General features: G+C 37.7%; 1 protein-coding gene and 1 non-coding gene across 3 annotated transcripts in view; one reads left to right on the top strand and one right to left on the bottom strand.

Moving 5' to 3' along the window:
- Nucleotides 1-21,227, top strand: part of Pik3c2a (phosphatidylinositol-4-phosphate 3-kinase catalytic subunit type 2 alpha) — a 95,544-nt gene that overhangs the window by 45,772 nt on the left and 28,545 nt on the right. For both annotated transcript variants that reach the window (XM_076941501.1, XM_076941498.1), the window contains 7 exons: nucleotides 1,757-1,836; nucleotides 1,965-2,028; nucleotides 13,317-13,460; nucleotides 15,551-15,596; nucleotides 15,672-15,882; nucleotides 18,524-18,646; nucleotides 19,381-19,548. In XM_076941501.1, coding sequence (XP_076797616.1) covers nucleotides 1,757-1,836; nucleotides 1,965-2,028; nucleotides 13,317-13,460; nucleotides 15,551-15,596; nucleotides 15,672-15,882; nucleotides 18,524-18,646; nucleotides 19,381-19,548 — 836 coding nt within the window. The remainder of the gene's footprint in view (nucleotides 1-1,756; nucleotides 1,837-1,964; nucleotides 2,029-13,316; nucleotides 13,461-15,550; nucleotides 15,597-15,671; nucleotides 15,883-18,523; nucleotides 18,647-19,380; nucleotides 19,549-21,227) is intronic.
- Nucleotides 12,353-12,459, bottom strand: LOC117702074 (U6 spliceosomal RNA). Its single transcript, XR_004605965.1, has one exon. It is a non-coding gene; the product is annotated as a U6 spliceosomal RNA (small nuclear RNA).

The following is a 21,227-nucleotide window of genomic DNA, read 5'->3' as shown; positions in this document are numbered from 1 at the left end:
CAGGAAAGAAATTTCAGAGTTAATTAAGAGAGGAAAAAAGAAGAAAGGGATTAGAATACTAAATAAGGGTTTTCAGTTTCTCTTGAATAAGTTTGCATAATGTGAAGTGGCAGGAGAAACTAGTACTTTTCTCATTGGTGATGAGCAGAGAATGGGACAAAACCTACTGAGAAAAAAAGGCAGAAAGTCAAATGATCTCGTCCCCATTGGTCCCACCCTAGATTTTGCCCACCCTCTTTCTCCATTGATTATTTGAGATAGGCTCTTGCTACATAGCTCCAGCTGTCCTGGAGTTCCTTAAGTAGACCATACTGACCTCAAATTTGCTGCCGTACCTGGATTACAGGTATGCACCATTTGGCCCAGCTTAGTTTTTAACTTTATTTGTTCATCATAAACTAGATTTAGGAGCATTTATCTTTTCCATTTTTAAGAAATTTATTACATTGTGTGTGTGTGTGTACACTCAAACATGCCAAGGTATGGGTGTGTTTAGGTCAGAAGACACCTTGTGAGAGTTGATTCTTTCTTTATACCATGTTAGTCCCAGGGATGGAACTCAGGTCATCAGGCTTAGGGGCTAATGCCTTTATCCTCTGAGCCATACTGCTGGCTCTGTAAAATAAAAGTTTGTGGCTACCTAGAGGACTCTGGGGTTAAGAGTTCACTGGCTGTTCTTCCAGGGGACCTAGGTTTGATTTCCTGTACCCATACAATAGCCCTTAACCATCTGTAACTTCATTCAGTTCTAGGGGATCTAACACCCTGTTTTGGCCTCTCAGGGCACCAGGCCCACACATGATGCATCATGCATGTACATGATGCACCAGTAGATACACATAGATGCAGCAAAAATACCCATACGCATAAAATATCTTTTTAAAAATAAAAGTTTTGTTCATATATGGTAGTATGCTTCGATAATCTCAAGAAGGAGACAGAAAGGTCAAGAGTTCAAAGCCAATCTGAGTTCCTTGAAAACTTCTCTTTAAAATTAACAGGGGCGTATAGGGCTAGTAACTCAATGGATAAAGTGCATGAGGATTTGAGTTTGGATCCCCAGTAACTGTAAAAACATAGGGATGAAGAACATTTTCATAATCCCAGCACTAAAGAGAAAAAGGCTGACAGACCTCCCAGGCTGGCTGACCAGCCAGTGTAGCCAATGTATTAGCTCCAAGTTCAGGGAAAGAGCCTGTCCTGTCTTAAAACATAAGCTAGAAAGCAATAGAGGAAGATATATAACATTGACTTCTGGTCTGTACACATGTTTGCATGCATGTACACATGCCTACAAAAGTAAATAAATAATAAAACATTTAAAGATTTATTTTTATTCATTGTGCTTGAGTGTTTACCTGTATGTATGTATGTATGTATGTATGTATGTGTGCCTTATGCACGCCTGGTGTGCCTAGAAGCCAGAACTGCATACCAGATCTCTTGGAACTGGAATTGCAGATGATTGTGAGCCACCATATGGATGCTAGGAGCCAGAGCCAGATCCTCTGTAAGAACAGCAAGTACTCTTAATCCCTGAGCCATCTCTCCAGTCCCAAATAAAGTAATTAAAAAATGAAATTTTCTTAATATTAACTAACATATTGAGTCAGTTATAGTTTTGATAGCATTTTATCATCAGTCCTCAAAAATTAGTCTAATTTTAATATTTCATCATCTATTTAACTATACTTAAATTGATAGACTGACCAAATTATTTGATTCTTCTTAAACATGTGTATATGTATTTATTTAGGCAGAAGATGATGAAGCACCCGTGGATTTAAACAAATACTTGTGTCAAATAGAAAAACCTTATAAAGAAGTCATGACAAGGTATAGCATCTAAAACTTTCATTACAAGTTTTCAAACTTTGTTTTGGGTGTGAATATATTTTCTATGATCAAAACAACTACTTTTGTCTAAGATAGTCTTTAGCCATGATACCTGTTTTTTCTTTCAGACACCCTGTTGAAGAACTCTTAGGTTCCTATCATGACCAAGCAGAACTGGCTCTTCAAACTGAAGTAAGTTTTGGTATAAGAACTTAAAGATTGTTTCTGTTTTCTCTGAAGTTCTAGTTTTGGAATTAGATTAAATGTTTTAAAACTATATTCTTTGTGTTAGCAATGCACATGGCGTTAGACAACAGGTAGGGAGAGCTTTAGAAAAAGAGTATACTTGGGCTCTAGCCAGCATATAAAAGAAAAAGTCAAAAGAGAAGATAAAGCAGTAGTTAAAACCTTTCTGAGTTCTGACTCAGAAAAGCAGTCAGATCCAGATGAACCTTATTGGTGGCTCATAGGAACTGTCTGACTAACTCTTAAACAGTTTGAACTATCCAGAAAGAAAGTTGAGAAAGCCCTGTAAACAGAAATGTACATGCATGATACATGGAAGTAAGCAGTTCTATAATAGCATGTAAGTGTGAGATGAAATGTACTAGAGAGAGGGCTCACTGGTTAAGAGCATTGGCTGGTCTTCCATAGGACCTACATTGATTCCCAGCACTTACATAGTGGCTCACAATTATATGTAACTCTAGTCTCAGAGACCTCACACTCTTTTCTGGCCTTCTCAGGCACCAGGCATGCAAGTAATACACAGACATGCATGCAGACAAAATGTCATACATGTAATATAAAATTTAAATAAGGAAGAAAACATTTGACATGATTAGACATAAGTTACTACAGTATAGTTCATAAATGAAGTTTTTTAGCCCACTAAACCTATTTGCTTATATTGTTTGATATTGTTTTTATATTCCAATATTAGAGTTGAATAGTTAGAATGTAGGCCTTAGCCTTTGAAAAGCCAAACCATTTAATTTTTTAATTTTTTTTACTTATTTTATGTCTGTGAGTGTTTTACCTACAGGTGTACCATGTACATGCCTGGTGCTTTCAAATGTCAAAAGAAGACAGTCAGGTCCCCAGGAACTGGAGTTAACAGATAGTTGTGAGCCACCATGTTGGAGCTTGGAATCAAACCTAGGTACTCTACAAAAGAAATAAGTGGTCTTAACCACAGAGCCATCTTTCCAACCCCTTATTATTTGATCCTTTATAAAAAAAGGTTGGATGATCTTTTACATATAGTTGGCTCTAGCCACTTAAGCTGTTTTTAGTCCAGCACAGGCTGAGTGAATTTTTAGCTCTGTCTTGTAAAGTTAGATTGGTCATAATGTAGAGGTTAGGCTTAAAGGTAACAGTTAGTTTCAGAGGAAAGGATTTTTGTAATAATTCAGGTAAAAGAGAAACATTGTGAGTGTTACAAAGAGAACTGGTTAACACTTGGGGACAAAATTGATAAGAACAGGTCATAAGAGACAGAAACGTAGAACAGATTAATAATTATTAGCATATATTCATTCTCTCTCTCTCTCTCTCTCTCTCTCTCTCTCTCTCTCTCTCTCTCTCTCTCTCTCTCTGTGTGTGTGTGTGTGTGTGTGTGTGTGTGTGTGTGTTCCTGAGATTGAACTAAAGTCATCTATCAGGATTTACCCATTGAGCCATCTTGCCAGTTCTACTACTAGTACATTCTTATCAACATATTAAAATACTGAATATCACAGAATATCACATCCTGAGACAGTGTTGGTACACTGAACTTTCTGAAACAATGAGCCCAAATAATTTCTTCCATTAAGCTGTTTTTTGTCAAGTATTTAGTCACAGTGACAAGGAAAGTAACTAATTTGGCATCAACTCATCCAAAAGAGACATTGAGTAAACCTAGAATTTAGTATAAAAAGTCCAAGTACTGATAATACACTTGGGAATCATCAAAGTACACATGGTATCTTAACCAGCTATAAGAGTGGCTGAGGGGGGCTGGGGAAATAGCTCAGCAGTTAAAGAGTACTGGCTGCTCTTCTAGAGGTCCTGAATTCACTTCCCAGCAACCACATGTGACTCATGACCATCTATAAGGGCATTTGATGGCATGTGAGTGTACATTCAGCAGAGCATTCCTGTGTTGAACAAACAAATAAGTAAATAAATCTCTTTAAGAAAATAAAAGGGCTAGTTGAATTACTATAAAAATCATTGCAGGGGTGGGAGAAGAGTTAACTCAGCAGTTAAGACAATGGCTGCTCTTCAAAAGGACCTGGTTTCTCCTCCCAGCACCCATATGGCAGCTATAGTTCTAAGGTACCTGATGGCCTCTTCTGGTCTTCTTGGGTACCAAACACACATGTAGTGCTCATACATAATATATACATACATACATAGATAGATAGATATAAAATGTTGAGTGCCCATGTAATCCTGTATTTCACACCACACCTCTGTTCTCTTTGAAGCAATAAGGTGCAAAGTTTTGCTGCTTCTCCCTTTTTTCTATTCTTTTAGGGACCCACTCCAACTATGCCTTCATTGCTAGCACTCCTTAAAAAAGAATTATTTGTTGTCTCTGTAAATGGACACTGATAAATCTGTAAGTTTGCATGTGGAAATCAAAGTACAACTTGAAGGAGTTACTTCTCTCCTTTTGTTATGTTGGTCCTGGCATCAAACTCACATTATTGGGCTCATGGCAAGTGCTTTTACCTGCCAAGCCAATCTTGTTGGACCATTGTAACAGTAAAATGAAACTGTACTTCAGGTCATCAGGCATGTACTTAGTCCCAATCTTGTAGTACTTAGATTTTTTTTCTCAATCTTTCTGTAGATTTGTTTACATCTGCTTTTTTTTTTTAAGGTTTATTTATTTATTTTGGTGGGTTTGTTTTGAGACAGGGTCAAAGTATGCAGTCTTGGCCAGACTGGAACTTGCTATATGTAAACTAGATTGGCCTCCAACTTATAAGAGGTCCACATACCTCTGCCTCTTAAGTGCTGGGATTAAAATTATGCTCACCATGCCTGGAAATTTTTATTTTTTTATATATGTATGAGTGTTTGTCTGCATATACGCCTGTGCACTTATACGCCTGGTGCCAAAGGAGGCCAGAAAAGGACACCAAATATTCTAGAACTGAAGTTACTGACTATTGTCAGCTACCATGTTGGTGCTAGGAGGTCCTCTACAAAAGCAGCAAGTGATCTTAATGTCTGCTTATCCCACTAGCCCCATAAATAACACACACACAGACAAATTGGAAGGGGCTGTTTTAAGATATACCTGTGTACAAGTTAGACAACTTGAGGGAATTAGTTCTCTCCTTCCACCATGTGGCCATATGGGTCCTGGAGATTCAACTCTAGATTGTCAGGCTTGGCAGCAAGTACCTTTACTGCTGAGTCATCTCTCGGGGTGTGGAGTATGAATATGTGTGTGTTCACATATATATAGTGCTCAAGGGGAAGTCAGAATACTCCTGAAGTTGTTCCTTTCCTTCTACCATGTGAATTCAAGGCATTGTGCCTGGGTCATTAAGCTTGACTTTAAACTCCCTTATCTACTACGCTTTCTTGATGGCCTATGAGTATATGTTAAGAGAAGTTTTGAGTTCAGAGCAAAATGAGAAGAAACAGACATATCACATATATACCCATGGTACTTCCCAAATTAGCCTCTCCACTTTAAAAGTTACTATTACTATTTTGCCTTAATAAGTAGCAACTTTGTTCTCCCATTTAATCACACTAAAATCTTGGTGTTATCCTTGATCTTTCAAAAAAAAAAAAAAAAAGGGAATCTTTCATCTCCCATGTTAAACCTAATTCTTACTATCCCTGTCATAAAAACACATGGAGATTATGACCATTTATCATTCCTAAGTCAGTTGCATTATTATTAACTCCTCTTCCAAATTCACTGCTTTTTCTTCTGCAATCCCCTTGGCCAACAAAAAATGATACTTTAAAAAATTTTGTTAAATGTAGTGATTGTGTCCTGAGTTGATATCCTGGAACAGAGCAGGAAAAGGTTCTCGTGGAAACACTGGTACTGCTGAGCAAATCTAGAGTTTACTTAATGGTGTGCCACTGCTCCAGTCCTCGTTTTGTCAAATGTATCATGGTTGTGCAGGCCATTGAACTGGTTTATATGTGAACTCTCTGTACTATTTTTTGTAACTTCTTATAATTCTAAAATTATTCCAGATAAAAAGTTTACTTTAAAAGTGATAAATCAGAACAGAGAGCAGATGTCAAATAAGAGAAAGGGGGTAGGGGAGCAAGACTTTTAGAGCTGGGTGTAGTGACACACATCTTTTTTTTTTTTTTTTTTTTTTTTTTTTTTTCCCCCCGAGACAGGGTTTTTCTGTGTATCTCTGGCTGTCCTGGAACTCACTCTGTAGACCAGCCTGGCCTCAAACTCAGAAATCCACCTGCCTCTGCCTCCCAAGCGCTAGGATTAAAGGCGTGCGCCACCACTGCCCTGTGACACACATCTTTAATCTCAGCACCTGGAAGGCAGACATAGGTGGATCTCCACAGGATCTCTTTGGGTTTGAGGCCAACCTGTTCTACATAGTGAGTTCCAGGGCTGCATAATAAAGAGATATTATCTCTCCCCCCCACCCCCCCAAAAAAAAGCTTTTAGGAAAAGATAGTTAAAAATTATAAACTATAAAGCAAAGTGAGCTCTTAGGCTAGCTTGAACTTGTGAACCTTTCTCCTCAGCTTTCTTTATTCTAGGACTATATCCTGAGACCCAGCTCTTAGGCTTATAATCTGCCAAGTGTGCTCCCCAGCAGGGAGCCTGGTACCTATATTTTCTAGAGCTCTCCTGAGGTATTTGCTTGGCTTTCCATTCCTTAAGGAACTTAAATGTTATCTGAGTTCTCCAAACTACCTTGTCTCAAATATCAACTCTTTTATTTCCCCTTTTATAATTTGATTGAACCTGTTTGTTTGTTTGTTTGTTTGTTTGTTTTAAGACAGTGCCTTACTATTTAGTCCAGGCTGCCTCAAACTCACTATGTAATTTAGGCTATGGAATTTAGGATTTTCCAACCTCAGCCTTCCCACGTGCTAGGATTATAGGTATATGCTCATAATATATCATGCTCACCTTAAGTATAATGTTTTTTTAAAGATTTATTTATTTTATGTATATGAGTACGCTGTCACTCTCTTCAGACACACCAGAAGAATGCATCAAATTACATTATAGATGGTTGTGAACCACCATGTAATTGCTGGGATTTGAATTCAGGATCTCTGGAATTGCAATCAGTGCTCTTAACTGCTGAGCCATCTCTCCAGCCAAGTATATTTTTTCTTTTTCCTGTTTTAGTTTTTGAGCTCATTCATTTCAGGCTGACTTTGAACTAGCTATGTTTCTGAGGCTGGCCTTGAGTTCTTGGTCTTCCTGCCCATAGCTCCTGAGTGTAGGCGTTATAGGTGTTTGCCACTACTCAGAGACTTACCTAATTCACAGAATTCTACCATAACCCCAGTGCTGTTTTAGAGCATTTCCATGTACTGATTTGTAGTTGACCCTCCTTCCAGCTCTTGCCTCAAATAATCGCTGAGCTAGTTCCTGTCTCTAGCATGATTTCCTCTTCTGCACATTTCTTATAAATGGAATGTAGTAATTTTTCTATGCCTGTTTTGCTTTTTCAAATACCAAACCCTTTTATCTGTTGTAATATGTATTTATAGTTTGTACCTTTGTGTGATATGTTCTATGATGTAAGTATTTAATTAGTGTGGGTGGATCTCCTAGAGCTAAAGTCACAGATGGTTAGGAGCCACCTCATATGAGTTCTGGGGACCAAATTCAGGGCCTCTGCAAGAGCACTACGCTTCCTTACCTCTGGGCCATACCTATATCCCTATACCCAGCTTCTTACATGGGTGCTAAAGATCCAAACTTAGATCCTCATCCTTAATAGGCTTTACCAACTAAGTTACCTCCCTAGCACCAACCAACAGTTCCTTTTTGATAACTACTATTCCATTGTAATACATTTTGTCTGTGCATCTAATGATATACATTTGGGCATAAGTTAATAGATTTTGGTTATTGTGAATAATTTTGGAATGAAGATTCATATATAGTTTTTGTATGGATTAATGATTTACTTTCTCTTGGAAAGCTTTTTACAAAGAAATCAGGGAGTTACAGAAATTTTTAGTTCTCTTGGATTTATTTTTCTCGAAATATTCTGTTCATTTTGCTAAAGTGACAGAATGGGACTTGAGAAAAGAAATAATGGCTTGTAATATTCTAAGAACTAAGTAGTTAAGAGCATGTACTGCTCTAGCAGAGGACCTAAGTATGGTTTTCAACATTTATTCGGAATGGTTCACAACCACCTGTAACACCAACTCAAATGAGATCTATCTCCTCTGGCTTCTGAAGGCACCTGAACACATGTTTGGAGCTGGAAGTGTGATTATTCTGGTGGATCTGACTTAGATAGAAATCCAAATAACCCAGAACAAAAGTATATAACATGATATAGAGAACTGAGTACCTGTCAGTACTAATGTTTATCAGTCAGTGGCCAGTCAAGGGAATATACTATACTAGATTGTTTTTGTTTTTGGGATGGGGGTCTCATTTAGCTACCATTGCCTGACCTTGAACTCTTGTTCTTTATGCCTCCATCTCCCAAGTACTGAGATTACAGACTTGTGTGGACATGCCTACACATACAACTGAACTAGCCTGACACATTTGGGACTTAACCAGAGCTATATTCTCCAGCCTCTGTGCCAGCTGCTTGAATAAACATTCTAAATAATCATTAGTGAAAGGATAAAAGGGTGATTTTATCCTTTCTAGTAAAAGAATTTCTTTTTAAAATAAATTTTTATATTAAAATTATTTTATTTGTTCATTTTATATGTATGAATTTCTGCCTGAATCTATGTCTGTTCATTGTGTACATGCCTTGTACCTGCAGAGGCTAGAAGAGGTTGTTAGATCCCCTGTGACTGGAGTTAAACAGATAATTGTGAGCTGCCATATGGATTTTAGGAATCAAACTCAAGTCCCATGTAAGAGCAGCCAGGGCTCTTAACTGCTGTACTATCTCTCCAGCCCATAAAAGAAGATTCTAAGGCAAGAACTGGCATACCATAGCTCCTATGCCAAATCCAGCCTGCCACCTATATTTTTGTTGCTTATTTATTGTCTATCTTCACCCTTTTTTCAAGATTTATATGTGTGAGTGCACTGTCATTGTCTTCAGACACACCAAAAGAATGCATCAGATCCCATTACAGATGATTATGAGCCACCTGTGGTTGCTGGGAATTGAACTCAGAACCTCTGGAAAAGCAGCCAGTGCTCTTAACCACTGAGCCATCTCTCCAGCCCCTGTCTTTACCCTTAAAAGGCTAGAATTGATTCTCATTAGAGGATGACTCAGAAAACATAAAATATTTACTTAATGTTTATTGTTTTGTTTTATGTTTTGTTTGGTCTTGAGACAATCTCGATATTGCCACCTCAGACTTTGAGATCACTGTAATATAAGTGTGTATCACCATGCCTGACAATTAGTGGCTTTGGGGGTGGTCATGATAGGAACAGAGCTTTTCTGCTCTTTCTATATAGCCCTGGAAGGCTCAGAACTCACTGTGCAGACCAGGCTGACCTCAGACTTTTGTTTCTCATGTGCTGGTACTACTTGTGTGCCATCACACCTGCATACTTTTTTTTTTTTTTTTTTAAAGAAAATTTGCTAGTCTTTAAGAAGAATCCATAATTCGCAGATGTAAAAAGTAACTGTTATGTCTAGGCTGAAGAAAAATGAACAGTTTAAGACATAGAAGGACTTCTTATAAAACCTCTTCCCAGACTGAAATTTAGCCCCTTTGAAGAACAAATGGCTAACTCAGTAAGATAGAGCCCATAGAAAAGAAAGTTCCTAATGAACTTTAGCCAGAGCTGCCAGATTGAAAGAAGATGATCTGAGGGTACATGTAGGGCAGGTCTTTGAGAACCACTGAACTTCCATAGTGAATTGAAAAGAAATTAATAAATGCACACAGGACTGGAACCCAGGTGCAAAGTGTCTTTCTGTTGTTTTTGTGTTAAAGTGTCCTTTTAGTGCCCTCTAGTGACAAAAAAAAATGTTAGTGTGAGCTCAGTTCAGCAGAGCAAAACCAGGTAGGGTTAGAACTGTTTGACTGGTCCACAGCATGCTAAGAATAATGGAGAATAATGCAAGACAATGTCACAAAGCTTCTTATTGGAAAGGTTATACATGAAGGTGGAGTTATAAGCATAACTCCATAAATCAGATAACTAGAAAGGGAGAACTTGAATGCTGATCTTCAGTTCAGGCCCTGAGAACTACCCAGTAATTGAATATTTAAGAAAATTAGATGGTTTCATTTATGCTTGAAGGTGAAAGGGGCATTTGACTTATGATAGCCAAGCCTCAAGAATAAAAATACTAAAAGGAAAGATACATTGCTGAGTTGCAGCCTTTCATAATACTTGCATAAAAATGTAGCATGAATATTTTATGCTGTGTGTAGTACACAGTTACTAGGAAGGAAGAGAGATCTCTTGAGCTTATGAATTTGAGACCAGCCTAGGCAATATATCAAGTTCCTGTCTAAGAGAAGGAAGAGAAATATATGAATACTTTTGTTGTCCAAGTTTTTAAAACTATATTTTGTGGGTGTATATCTATGTACAGGTGCATGTGTATGTACAGGCCAGAGGGTAACCTCAGGTATCATTCTTCAGGCCTACCATCCACCATTCCTTTGAGCCAGGCCTGGAGTTTACCAAGTAGGCTAGTATGGCTGTCTTAATTACCGTTGTACTGCTGTGAAGAGACACCATGACCAAAGCAGCTTACAAAGGAAGGTACTTATTTGAGGACTTGCTTACAGAGGATGAGTCCATGACCATCATGGTGGGGAGCATAGCAGCAGGCAGCCTATCAGGTGCTGGAGCAGTAGCTGAGAGCTCACATTATCTGTAAGTTGCAGACAGAAAATGAAAGACTGGGCCTCATGTGGGCTTTTGGAATCTCAAAGCTCATCTCTAGTGACACACCTCCAACAAGGCCAACCTCTCAATCTAATAGTTCACCAATCAGGAACCAAACATTGAACTATATTAACCTATGGGAGCTATAAACATGTAAGCCACTAGAGTGGCTGGCCAGGTAGCCTCAGGAATTCTCCTGTCTCCTCAACAGTGAGATTACAGTCATATACCACTGCATCTAGTATTTTTATGTGGGTTCTAGGGGTTGAATGAAGATACGAATGCTTGCAATGCCAATATAACTGTACTATAACTGAGCTATATTTGTAGCTCTAAAATTTATAGCTAGCTGACACATAATAGTTACACATATTTATGTTATGCAATGAGATATTTCAGTGTATGTATAATGAATAATGACCCATGCAAAGCAGGGTAGTACACTCCTGTAATCCTAGCACTGCTTAGGCTAGAGAATTTATACATTTGAGGTCAACCTGCCTTACATAAGGAGTTTCAGAGTAACCTGAGCTGCGCATACTGAGATGTCTCAAAAAAAATTAGTTGGCTAATATATGTAATGATAAAACCAAAGCCCACTCCTAGTGACATTTTTTCTGTAAATAGGCCACACCTTCTGATCCTTCTACTCTTTTCAGGTTCATTCTCTGGTGACTGAACATTCAAATTCATGAGCCTGTGGGGGCTATTCTTAAGTCAAACTACCATAAGTGCTCAGTACCCATATCAGGTACCTGACAAACACCTGCCAGCTCCAAGGGTTTCAACACTCTCTTCTGGTCTTTACTGATACCTACCCACATGTTACATTCACTTATATGGACACACAACACACACACACAGTGAAAATTTTGGTTTCTTTAAAAAAAAAGAAGAAGAAATATGGGAATATGTTTTCATTTTAATCCCAGGTGTGGGATATGGGGCTGCTTCAGATTGTCCACAGCAGGTGACTATGATTCGCCTCATGCTCTAACAGGGGCGTGGTTTTGCCAGCTGCAGATAGTTTCTGTGAGTGTGTGACATTTGGAAATCGGGACTTTTCGGAGGATATATAAATGCTAGAGCCCCAATAGACGGGGTTGGTTGGCTGTATTTTATGTGGGTTCTAGGTTCGGGGTTGGTTGGCTGGTCGGTGGCTGTGGTTGGATGCTGTTGGTTGCAGTTTGTTGCTGATTATCAAGTAGTCATGTGTGAAGAGATGAAAAGAAGAAATTAGATATCCTGACAGCAAAGATCACACTTTTCCCAAGGAACTCAATGCCCCTAATCAGCAGGGGCATTGATTAATCAGCAATATCATTGATCCAATGATATTGTTGCCCCTTTCTCCTCTATCCTATTTTTCACTCCTACATAGTGTTAGGGGGTTGAAAGGGCGGGGGAAGAGGAGTGGAGAAGGATAGAAGAAAAAAGAACCCACAAAGTAGCCAAAAGTCCAGTTACACACAAAAGTAAAAGTGAATTTTTTTTTAAAATATGGAACGCTTCACGAATTTGAGTGTCATCCTTGTGCAGGGGCCATGCTAATCTTTTCTGTATCATTCCAATTTCAATATATGTGCTGCCGAAGCAAACACAAATAAAAATTTTTAAGTTGAGAAGGAACTCTGTGTCATTGGGTAAATGATCTTTTGGTGCATTTGTATGCATACACTTTGGGTTTATGCTCCAGTCAGCTGTAGTGGAGTGACACATGAGCTGTCCATATGGAGACTGAGGTCAAACAGACTTGTAAAGTGATAGCCTTATAGAAAGCTGACCCAGCACCGCTACATCTGACCTTTAAAAAACAACCTCAGGGTTTTCTTTTATTGCTTTTTATTTTAAGATTTGTTTGACTATGTGTGAGTGCATATGAGCTTAGGTGTGGGGGTACATTTGTGCAGCCATGTCTAGCTGGAACTTGTTATCTAGACTAGGCTAGCCTTGAACTAATAAGAAATCATCTGCTGCAGCAAGAGTTCTTAACCACTGAGCCATCTCTTAAGCCTCTCAAGGGTTATCTGTTTGGTTTAGTTTGTTAGAATTTAGTTTTTAATACCAGTGTTTTACAGAAGAGAGGGTTATTTTCAACATAGAAATTACTTCCAAATGAGAGTTTAAAAGATAAATTTACTTACTTTTTAGATTTATTTTAAATGTATGAGTGACTCTAGTTCTTAAAAAATGATTTAGTAATTGTTTCTAATTTGTTGTCTTTTAACTCTGATATGAAGTTAATAACACTTACATATGAATAATTGTTTCAGAGTAAAAACTAACCATGCCTTAGTATATTTCACAGCATACTACATGATTGAGAACTCATCTCAGTTCTTTATTTTTCAATAGAAAATATCTAATCTTAGAATTGTCTAAAATATCCAGCTTCTGGCTTCATCTTTGACATGGGTCGTATACTGTACCTAGTTATTTTTATTTTTCATTTTTAAAGAACCAGCACCAAGCTGTTGATCAAGTGATTAAAGCAGTAAGAAAAATCTGTAGTGCTTTAGATGGGGTGGAGACCCCTGCCATCACAGAAGCAGTGAAGAAGCTAAAGCGAGCAGTCAACCTTCCAAGGAATAAAAGTGCTGATGTGAGTATGTGTGTGGACTTCAGGGACTACCTGCCACTTACACAGGATGTTCACCTCATTAGACAGAATATTGTTATAGGAACTTTTTGGCTTTTACTTTTGGGTTTGTTGATTGCTTTTTTGGTGAGGTGGGGATTCCTTGTTGAAATGATGGAAGAGCTTTGTGGACATCGACACTAAATCGTGGATTCAGATCGTCTTCCCTCTGGAAGTGATATCGATTCCTGGCGATTTAGGAAACCTGGAGAGGAGTGCTTCCTTTCAGTCCTCCCTGATGGGGATGTCCATGCTGGTGGTGCTGGAGTCATGCCTCTGCCTGCCAAAACGCAATTGCCTTAGAACCAGCCAGATGCTGAGTCTTCTATTATGCTTATGTCAGTTTTTAATAAAACTATGTCTTATGATGCTTCCTTCCGTGGGACTTTTAATACATTCAGTTCATAGAAATGTTTATATCTTGTTTTGAAAGGAATAAAGAAAAAGTGAATTTCACAAGTTACTATACATTTTAAGGAGAAGCTATGTCATTGGCCTGCTCCTCTGTGCCTACATGCTCACAGGTCTACTCATTTTTGCAGAAATTCAGTTACATGACACTTAAAGATTAAAGTGTCCTCTTTGTTTTGTTTTGGTTGGTTGGGTTTTTTTTTTTTTTTTTTTTTTTTTAGGATGGGGTTCTGTTTAACAAATTTGGAAACTCAATCACCATAAACCCTAAAGTCTGAAGTTTCTGTTCTTTTTATTCCTTTATTGAATAAAGGAAGAGTAAATTGTAGTCAAGATGGGAATTTACCTTAAAAAACTAAAACTGTAACTCCCTCTATATGTGTGTGTGTGTATATGAATTTCCTTTAATCACTGAATAGTAGTAGAGTTTAGATTCTTTTCTTTAGGGATGTTTTTTATCATGCTAGTGAAAAATACTGTACTGTGTTACAAAATAATTATTTAATTCATTTAAAATAAGAGGACTGATTCTATTCTTTTCCAAAGTAACTTTTAGGTGCTGATTTGTCTGTCTTATTAAGACAGGGCCTCATATTTTCCAAGCTGGTCTCCAACTCCAATTTACCTTTGCCAAGGAAGTTCTGGACTTCCTGTCCTGCTCTTTCTTCATAGGCGCCAGCTGCAGGCCAGCACTACCATCCCAGCCTTTTGTTTCTTTCTTCCTTTGAGTCAAGGTCTCACTCTGGCCCACAACTTTGAACTTGCTATATTCCTCCTTCCTCAGCTTCCCAGGTGCTGTAATTATAGGCGTGGCTTCCCACTCCAGCTTGCCTTAATTTTCATATTATTAAAAATCATTTGTTGTCAGGCATCGTGGCACACATCTTTAATTCTAGCACTTGAGAAGCAGAGGCAAGTAGATCTCTGAGTTCAAAGCTAACCTGGGCTACATAGTAGTAAGACCCCCATCTCAAACCAAAACAAAAAACAAAACATGTTTACTTAGGTTTATGTTTTCGCTTTTTTCTTTGGTTGTTATTCTGCATTTGTGTGTGTGTTTATATGGATGCAGATATTCATGTGGGTGTATGGATATGTGTTGAGGGTGAGCAGATGTCCATGTGAGGCTAGAGGTCTGCAACAGATGTTAGCTGCTCTCGCTCCTTTTGAGACAGGGTCTCGGTATAGCCTGATGTTCATCAAACTGGCCAGTGAGCTCGAGTCTACAAGGATCCACCTTCTGCCTCATACCATCTCCCTTCCCGGTGCTGACATGATACACTAGCTTTTACCTGGGTGCAAGGAATTCTTCCTTATGCTCTCTTGGCAGTGGTTTTACCAATTGAGGCATTTTCATAACACTCCATTTCTTTGCTATTTTTTAAAAATTTTTCAGACATGTCTGGCAGATTTCTTCTGAGAAGGGTTTCTTTGATATTTAAAGAAATGTATCAAAAGTAAAGGTTATTTAAAACAAAAGCAAAAGCCTAGAGTGGTGATACATCCTGTTATCCCATCATTTTGGATGAGGATCAGTTTGAGACCACCTTGAGCTACACAAGACCCTGTCTCAAAAAAAAGAAAAGTAAACATTTATATAAATTATGGTCAATTTCTTGACTAATTGATACATGTGTATACAGGTGACTTCGTTATCTGGAGGAGATGCTATCAAGAACTCAACTAGGGGTATGTCTTTAGATTCTTTACATTTTGGCAATGAATTTTGCTTTTTCAGAGAATTAAGACTCTGTTTCAATGTAGGGTCACTGAATCCTGAAAATCCTGTTCAAGTAAGCATGGATCACTTAACGGCAGCAATTTATGATCTTCTCAGGCTCCATGCAAATTCTAGTAAGAGTTCTACAGGCTGTCCCCAAGGTATCAGGAACGTCAAGGAAGCATGGACTGCAACAGAGCAGCTCCAGTTCACTGTCTATGCCGCACATGGAATTTCCAGCAGCTGGGTGTCAAAGTAAGTAGCTGCTTAAAGGACATTCACACACAGCTTTACCCACAGGCTACACTAACTTAGTGTTAGTAACTACTTTTATCTTTTTTGCTTAAATCAACAATTCAGAGAACACTGAATACCCTTGTACCTTTGTGGTTTTAATAAAATTACAGAGCTATCTGAAGTAATTGTAGTGAAAAATGTCATTTTTATGACATGAAATAAGAGCAAGAGAGCCAGGTTTGGTGCACACTTTTAATCTCAGCCCTCAGGAGGCAGAGGCAGGTAGATCTCTGAGTTCAAACCCAGCCTGGTCTACAAAGCTAGTTCCAGGAAAGCCAGAGCTACACAACATAAAACAACAACAACAAAACAACAACAACAGAAAACAGGAAAATATATAGTGAAACTGACAAATAAAAATGTTATTTAAAAGAATTACCTCAAGATTGCTAAGCTTTTCAGCATTTCTTTTAGCATCAACATAATTTGAAACAAAATGTAATGGAACTAGAATTTGGGCCCTATATCCCTTTAATAGCTCATAGTCTACTAACTGCTAGTATTCTAATTCTATAAGAGCATATTTCTTCTTACTAAAGTTTTTATAAGAGCTGTCCTCTTGATTTCTTTTCTTTTGTTAAAATCTTTAAGGCATAGCATTTTGGGACCAATTTTAATTTACTTTGAAATAACTAATGTAAACTGAAAAGTATAAAATTAATATTTTATTGAAATATGTTCATGATGGTTTAAAACATCCAATAAAATAAAGTCTAGTGAAGAGTTAACAGTTTCATTTGAATTGAGCTTCAATTAAGTTCAATTGAATTGAAATGATGGAGTGTTTTTTGTTGTTGTTTTTAAACAAGGTCTCTTTGTAGTCCTGGCAGTTCTGGAATTTGCTATGTAGCCTTGAACTTACAAAGATCTACCTGCTCTGCCTCCTAAGTGCTGGACTAAACATGTGCACCACCATTACCAGCTGAAAGTCCTTTTGTTAAGTCATAAAATAAGTGTTTACTGAGCCCCATCTATAAGCAGAGTTTTCAGTATCGGAAATTCAGTAACAAACAAGAGAACAATGCATTTCTGGAGCTTTCATTTAAATGGCTATTACTGCCTGTTTCTTTTTGTCTGTCTTGTTATTAAAATGATTTCTCACTATATTGTTCAGGCTGGTCTCATCTTCACTGGCTGAGTGATCCTTTCACTGTGGCCTTTTAAGTAGTAAGGTTACAAGTGTGTTCTAAAATGCCCAGCTAAAAACATGGCAAACAAATTGTCTTGATTTTTTTTAGCTTGTGTTTTCTTTTTTCATTGGAGTTCCATATAGGAGGACCCACATAGTAGGAGAGAACCAACTCCCACAAGTTGTCCTTTAACCTCCATACACACACTTTCATGGACTCAAACACATTTTAAATAAATGTAATGAAAAAACTTTTCATTTTTCTTTTTCTTTTTTTTTCTTTTCTTTTGAAACAGGGTTTCCCTGTAGGCCTTGCTGTCCAGGAATTCTCTGTGTTGATCAGGCTGGCCTCAAACTTACAGAGATCCACATGCCTCTGCCTCCCAAGGGCTGGGATTAAAGGCGTGCATCATCACTGCCCAAAATAACTTTAAGTTATAGATATAGGTGGGCATGACATGCATTCCTTTGCTCCTAGTACTTGGGAAGTGGAGAAAGAAGAATGAGAAGTCTCCAAGAAACAACCACCACCCTACCTATTCACACCCAGAAGAAGCTGTGGATATGAGTAGAATGATTAGCGAGCATGTAAGCCTAGAAGTAAGTTAGAATAGAAACAGAATACACTTTTATTGAGCCCAGGTTTCTTAGAAGATTGTCTTATTGTGTCTGTATGAACAGCAATTTGGAACTAAGTCATTGCTATTTAGTGAAAGAATACAGCAGTACCTGTGAAGATCGGCCGAATTGCTTGGTCTGTGTATTGTTAAATAATGTTTAGCTGAGTATTTCAGTGGTGTAGCAAAGGAAAGTAGCATCAGCATCTCCACCACTGCCAAGAAAGAGACCAAAAGAAACTGAACAAACCTTAACATAAAGCAGGAATGTAATGGAAGTAACACCAAGGGAAGATAATGTTGGTACTTCTTGGGTTTTAACTAGAGATGGATAAACACAGTCTCCTATCATTCATCTGTGCTCCAGCACAATACCTGAAACAGCTTATATTCTATGGGGATCCTTATAGTGTCAGCACCCCAGCCCAGACTGACACTTGGGTTATATGCTTCCCTCTCTACTTCCTTTTTTTTTGTTTGTTTGTTTGGTTGGTTGGTTGGTTTGGTTTTTGTTTTTTGTTTTGGTTTTGTTTGATTTTTCGAGACAGGGTTTGTCTGTATAGCCTTGGCTCTCCTGGAACTCACTCTGTAGACCAGGCTGGCCTTGAACTCAGAAATCCGCCTGCCTCTGCCTCCCAAGTGCTGGGACTAAAGGCATGCACCACCACTGCCCGGCTCTCTCTCTACTTCTTTTGTTACACCATTTCTCTGTTTCTATAGAATTTGCAAAGGTTAAATTTCACATGGATTTCAAAAAACAAAAGGTGATCACTTAGGAAAAACTGCTAATGTATTTGCGTTCATTAGATAATTATTACCAGCCTAGAAATAAAATTAAGCTTTCTTTTCTCAGTTATGAAAAATACTACTTGATATGTTCCCTGTCTCACAATGGGAAGGATCTTTTTAAACCTATTCAGTCAAAGAAGGTTGGCACGTACAAGAATTTCTTCTATCTTGTTAAATGGGATGAACTGTAAGTGGTTTTTTTTTTTTTACTTTTATTTCACTGTACCCTATTCTGTAATTTTTCCAATGTATACATTATTATCACCATTGAAATTGAGTAAATTCTTACTAATAGCTTGATATCTTCTACACAAAATAGTGTAGGATAAATTATAATTAAAAATTTTGAAGTACTCCTTTAAATATGTTTTAAAATTGCAATAGTATAGTGTTACTTCTTTGTAGACCTTGTCATATCAAAGATAAAGATTTACATAGAACTCTAGAAATTGTATTTTATAAACTGCTTAAGTTTTTATTATATAACACTATACAAGAATCCAGCTCTTAATACTCAAGCTGAATCTTAAATTTATGTACATGATAATATTCTATAATGTTATTTTTTTTAAATACTTTTTTTTAACTAAGGGAACTTGTCATTATTTAAGTGAATAGCTAGTTGCAGAACTAAGGTCTAATTGTATTTTGCCTAACTATCAAACTGCCTATCTTTAAGTACTTAGACATTTTTACAGAAAGAATTGTTACATTTTTGAATTTTTATACTGATAATGAAATTTAAGATGTAACATTACAAGTTAGCCATATTGCTACTTAGCTAAAAGTTACTCAGAACTAGATTGTTTTGTAAATGAAATAAAACACCTAAAATTATCAGTCTTCATTAAATGACTATTAAGCCTTTTAATCTGGTTTTTTTTTTTTCTTAACATCAACAAATTTTTTTCTGCCCCACAGAATCATTTTTCCTATCCAGATATCACAGTTGCCATTAGAATCAATTCTTCATCTTACTCTGTTTGGAGTTCTAAATCAGAGCAGTGGAAGTTCCCCTGATTCTAATAAACAGAGAAAGGGGCCAGAAGCTCTGGGCAAAGTTTCTTTATCTCTATTTGACTTTAAACGGTGAGTATTACTGAATTGTGGTAGTGAGTTCTCTGACACACGGTACATCAAAAACAGGCTGGAGACTGGGGTGGAAGCAGTGACAGATATGAGCTGTGAGCTAGACATGCCATCTCTGCTGTAGTCTCTCTGTGATCTGGTGAATATGCAAAGGATTACTTGTTACTCACTAATCCGGAGAAAAGAAGCGGTAGCCAAAGACTGTTATTTCTGCAAAGTATATTATGGCACAATGCAATGGCTCTATCAGGTCTCTTGATACTTAAACTTATTTTTCTCATATTTCCCACCTTTCTCCATTGTCAGAGATGGAATAGGATTAAACAGTTCCAACTCACTGGCCAGTCCTTAGTGTTAGGAGCCCTTGATCTAAGAGTTCTAAAGATCTCTCTTGGGGTCAGTAACCTGTATGCACATGTGAAGTTCCAAGTACAACCATGATTGTCATTCATCCACCCATATCTGAGGCACAGGGTCTCTGATTGGCTGGCCAGTGAGCTCCAGGAACCCACCTGTGTCCATTATCCTCAACACTGAGATTGCAAATATACACTGGCATACCTGGCTTCTTAATATGAGTTCTGGAGATCAGACTCAGATCATGCTTGTAGAGCAAGCACTTATCAACCGAACAATCTCTTCAGCCCTGAAATTGTTTAATTTTTGAGAATACAAAAACTAAGGTCATTTGTAAGAGCAGCAAGTACTCCGGGCCTTCTCTATCCTTTATTTATACATTCATACACAAAAAGTTTTAAAAATTAATCTTGGAAAAAAAGAACTTATATCTAATTTATTAAGTATGTAACTAAGTGTTCTAAATTGATAGTTTGGGGTAAAGATCAACATAGGTCATAACTCTCACTTTTTTAAAAAAACAGTCACTTATAGTGTGTGTGTTTGTGTGTGTGTGTGTGTGTGTGTGTGTGTGTGTGTGTGTGTCAGAAGACAGTTTGCCGGAGTCAGCTTTCTTCCACAGTATGGTTTTGGAATTGTTTACAAGTTGTCAGTTTTAAGAATAAGAGCCTCAGTGGCACACGCCTTTAATCCCAGCACTTGGGAGGCAGAGGCAGGTGGGTTTCTGAGTTCGAGGCCAGCCTGGTCTACAGAGTGAGTTCCAGGACAGCCAGGACTACACAGAGAAACCCTGTCTCGAAAAACCAAAAAAAAAAAAAAAAAGAAAGAAAGAATAAAAGCCTCTACATGCTAAGACATCTTACCAACCCCACTTCCTGTTTTTATAAATACATTCTGTTACAATGGATCATACAACACACTTGTTTATATATCATTCTAACTACTTTGTATTACTATAGCCAAATGAAGACTTTGCAATGGAGACTGCTATAGCTGAAATTATAAATATGTGCTATCATATCCAGCCTTGTAAATGCATTTATTCATTTATATTTCATGTATGTGAACATTTTGCCTGCAAGGATGTCTGAGTACTATGTATGTACATGCATAGTAACCACAGAGATCAGAAGAAAGTGTTGGATTCCCTAGAACTAGAGTTACAGACAGTTGTGAGTCACTGTGTAGATGCTGAGAATTTAACTTGGGTACTCTTCAAGAGTAACAAGTGCTCTTAACTACTGAACCAACTCTCTAGCCCCCATTTTTATTGTTTTTAGGCAGGAAATCACTATGTAGCCTAGGCTATCCCAAACTTAAGG

Source organism: Arvicanthis niloticus, chromosome 1 (assembly GCF_011762505.2).
Source record: "Arvicanthis niloticus isolate mArvNil1 chromosome 1, mArvNil1.pat.X, whole genome shotgun sequence".
Taxonomy (NCBI): Eukaryota; Metazoa; Chordata; class Mammalia; order Rodentia; family Muridae; genus Arvicanthis; species Arvicanthis niloticus.
This window is presented reverse-complemented; position numbering and strand designations above follow the sequence as displayed.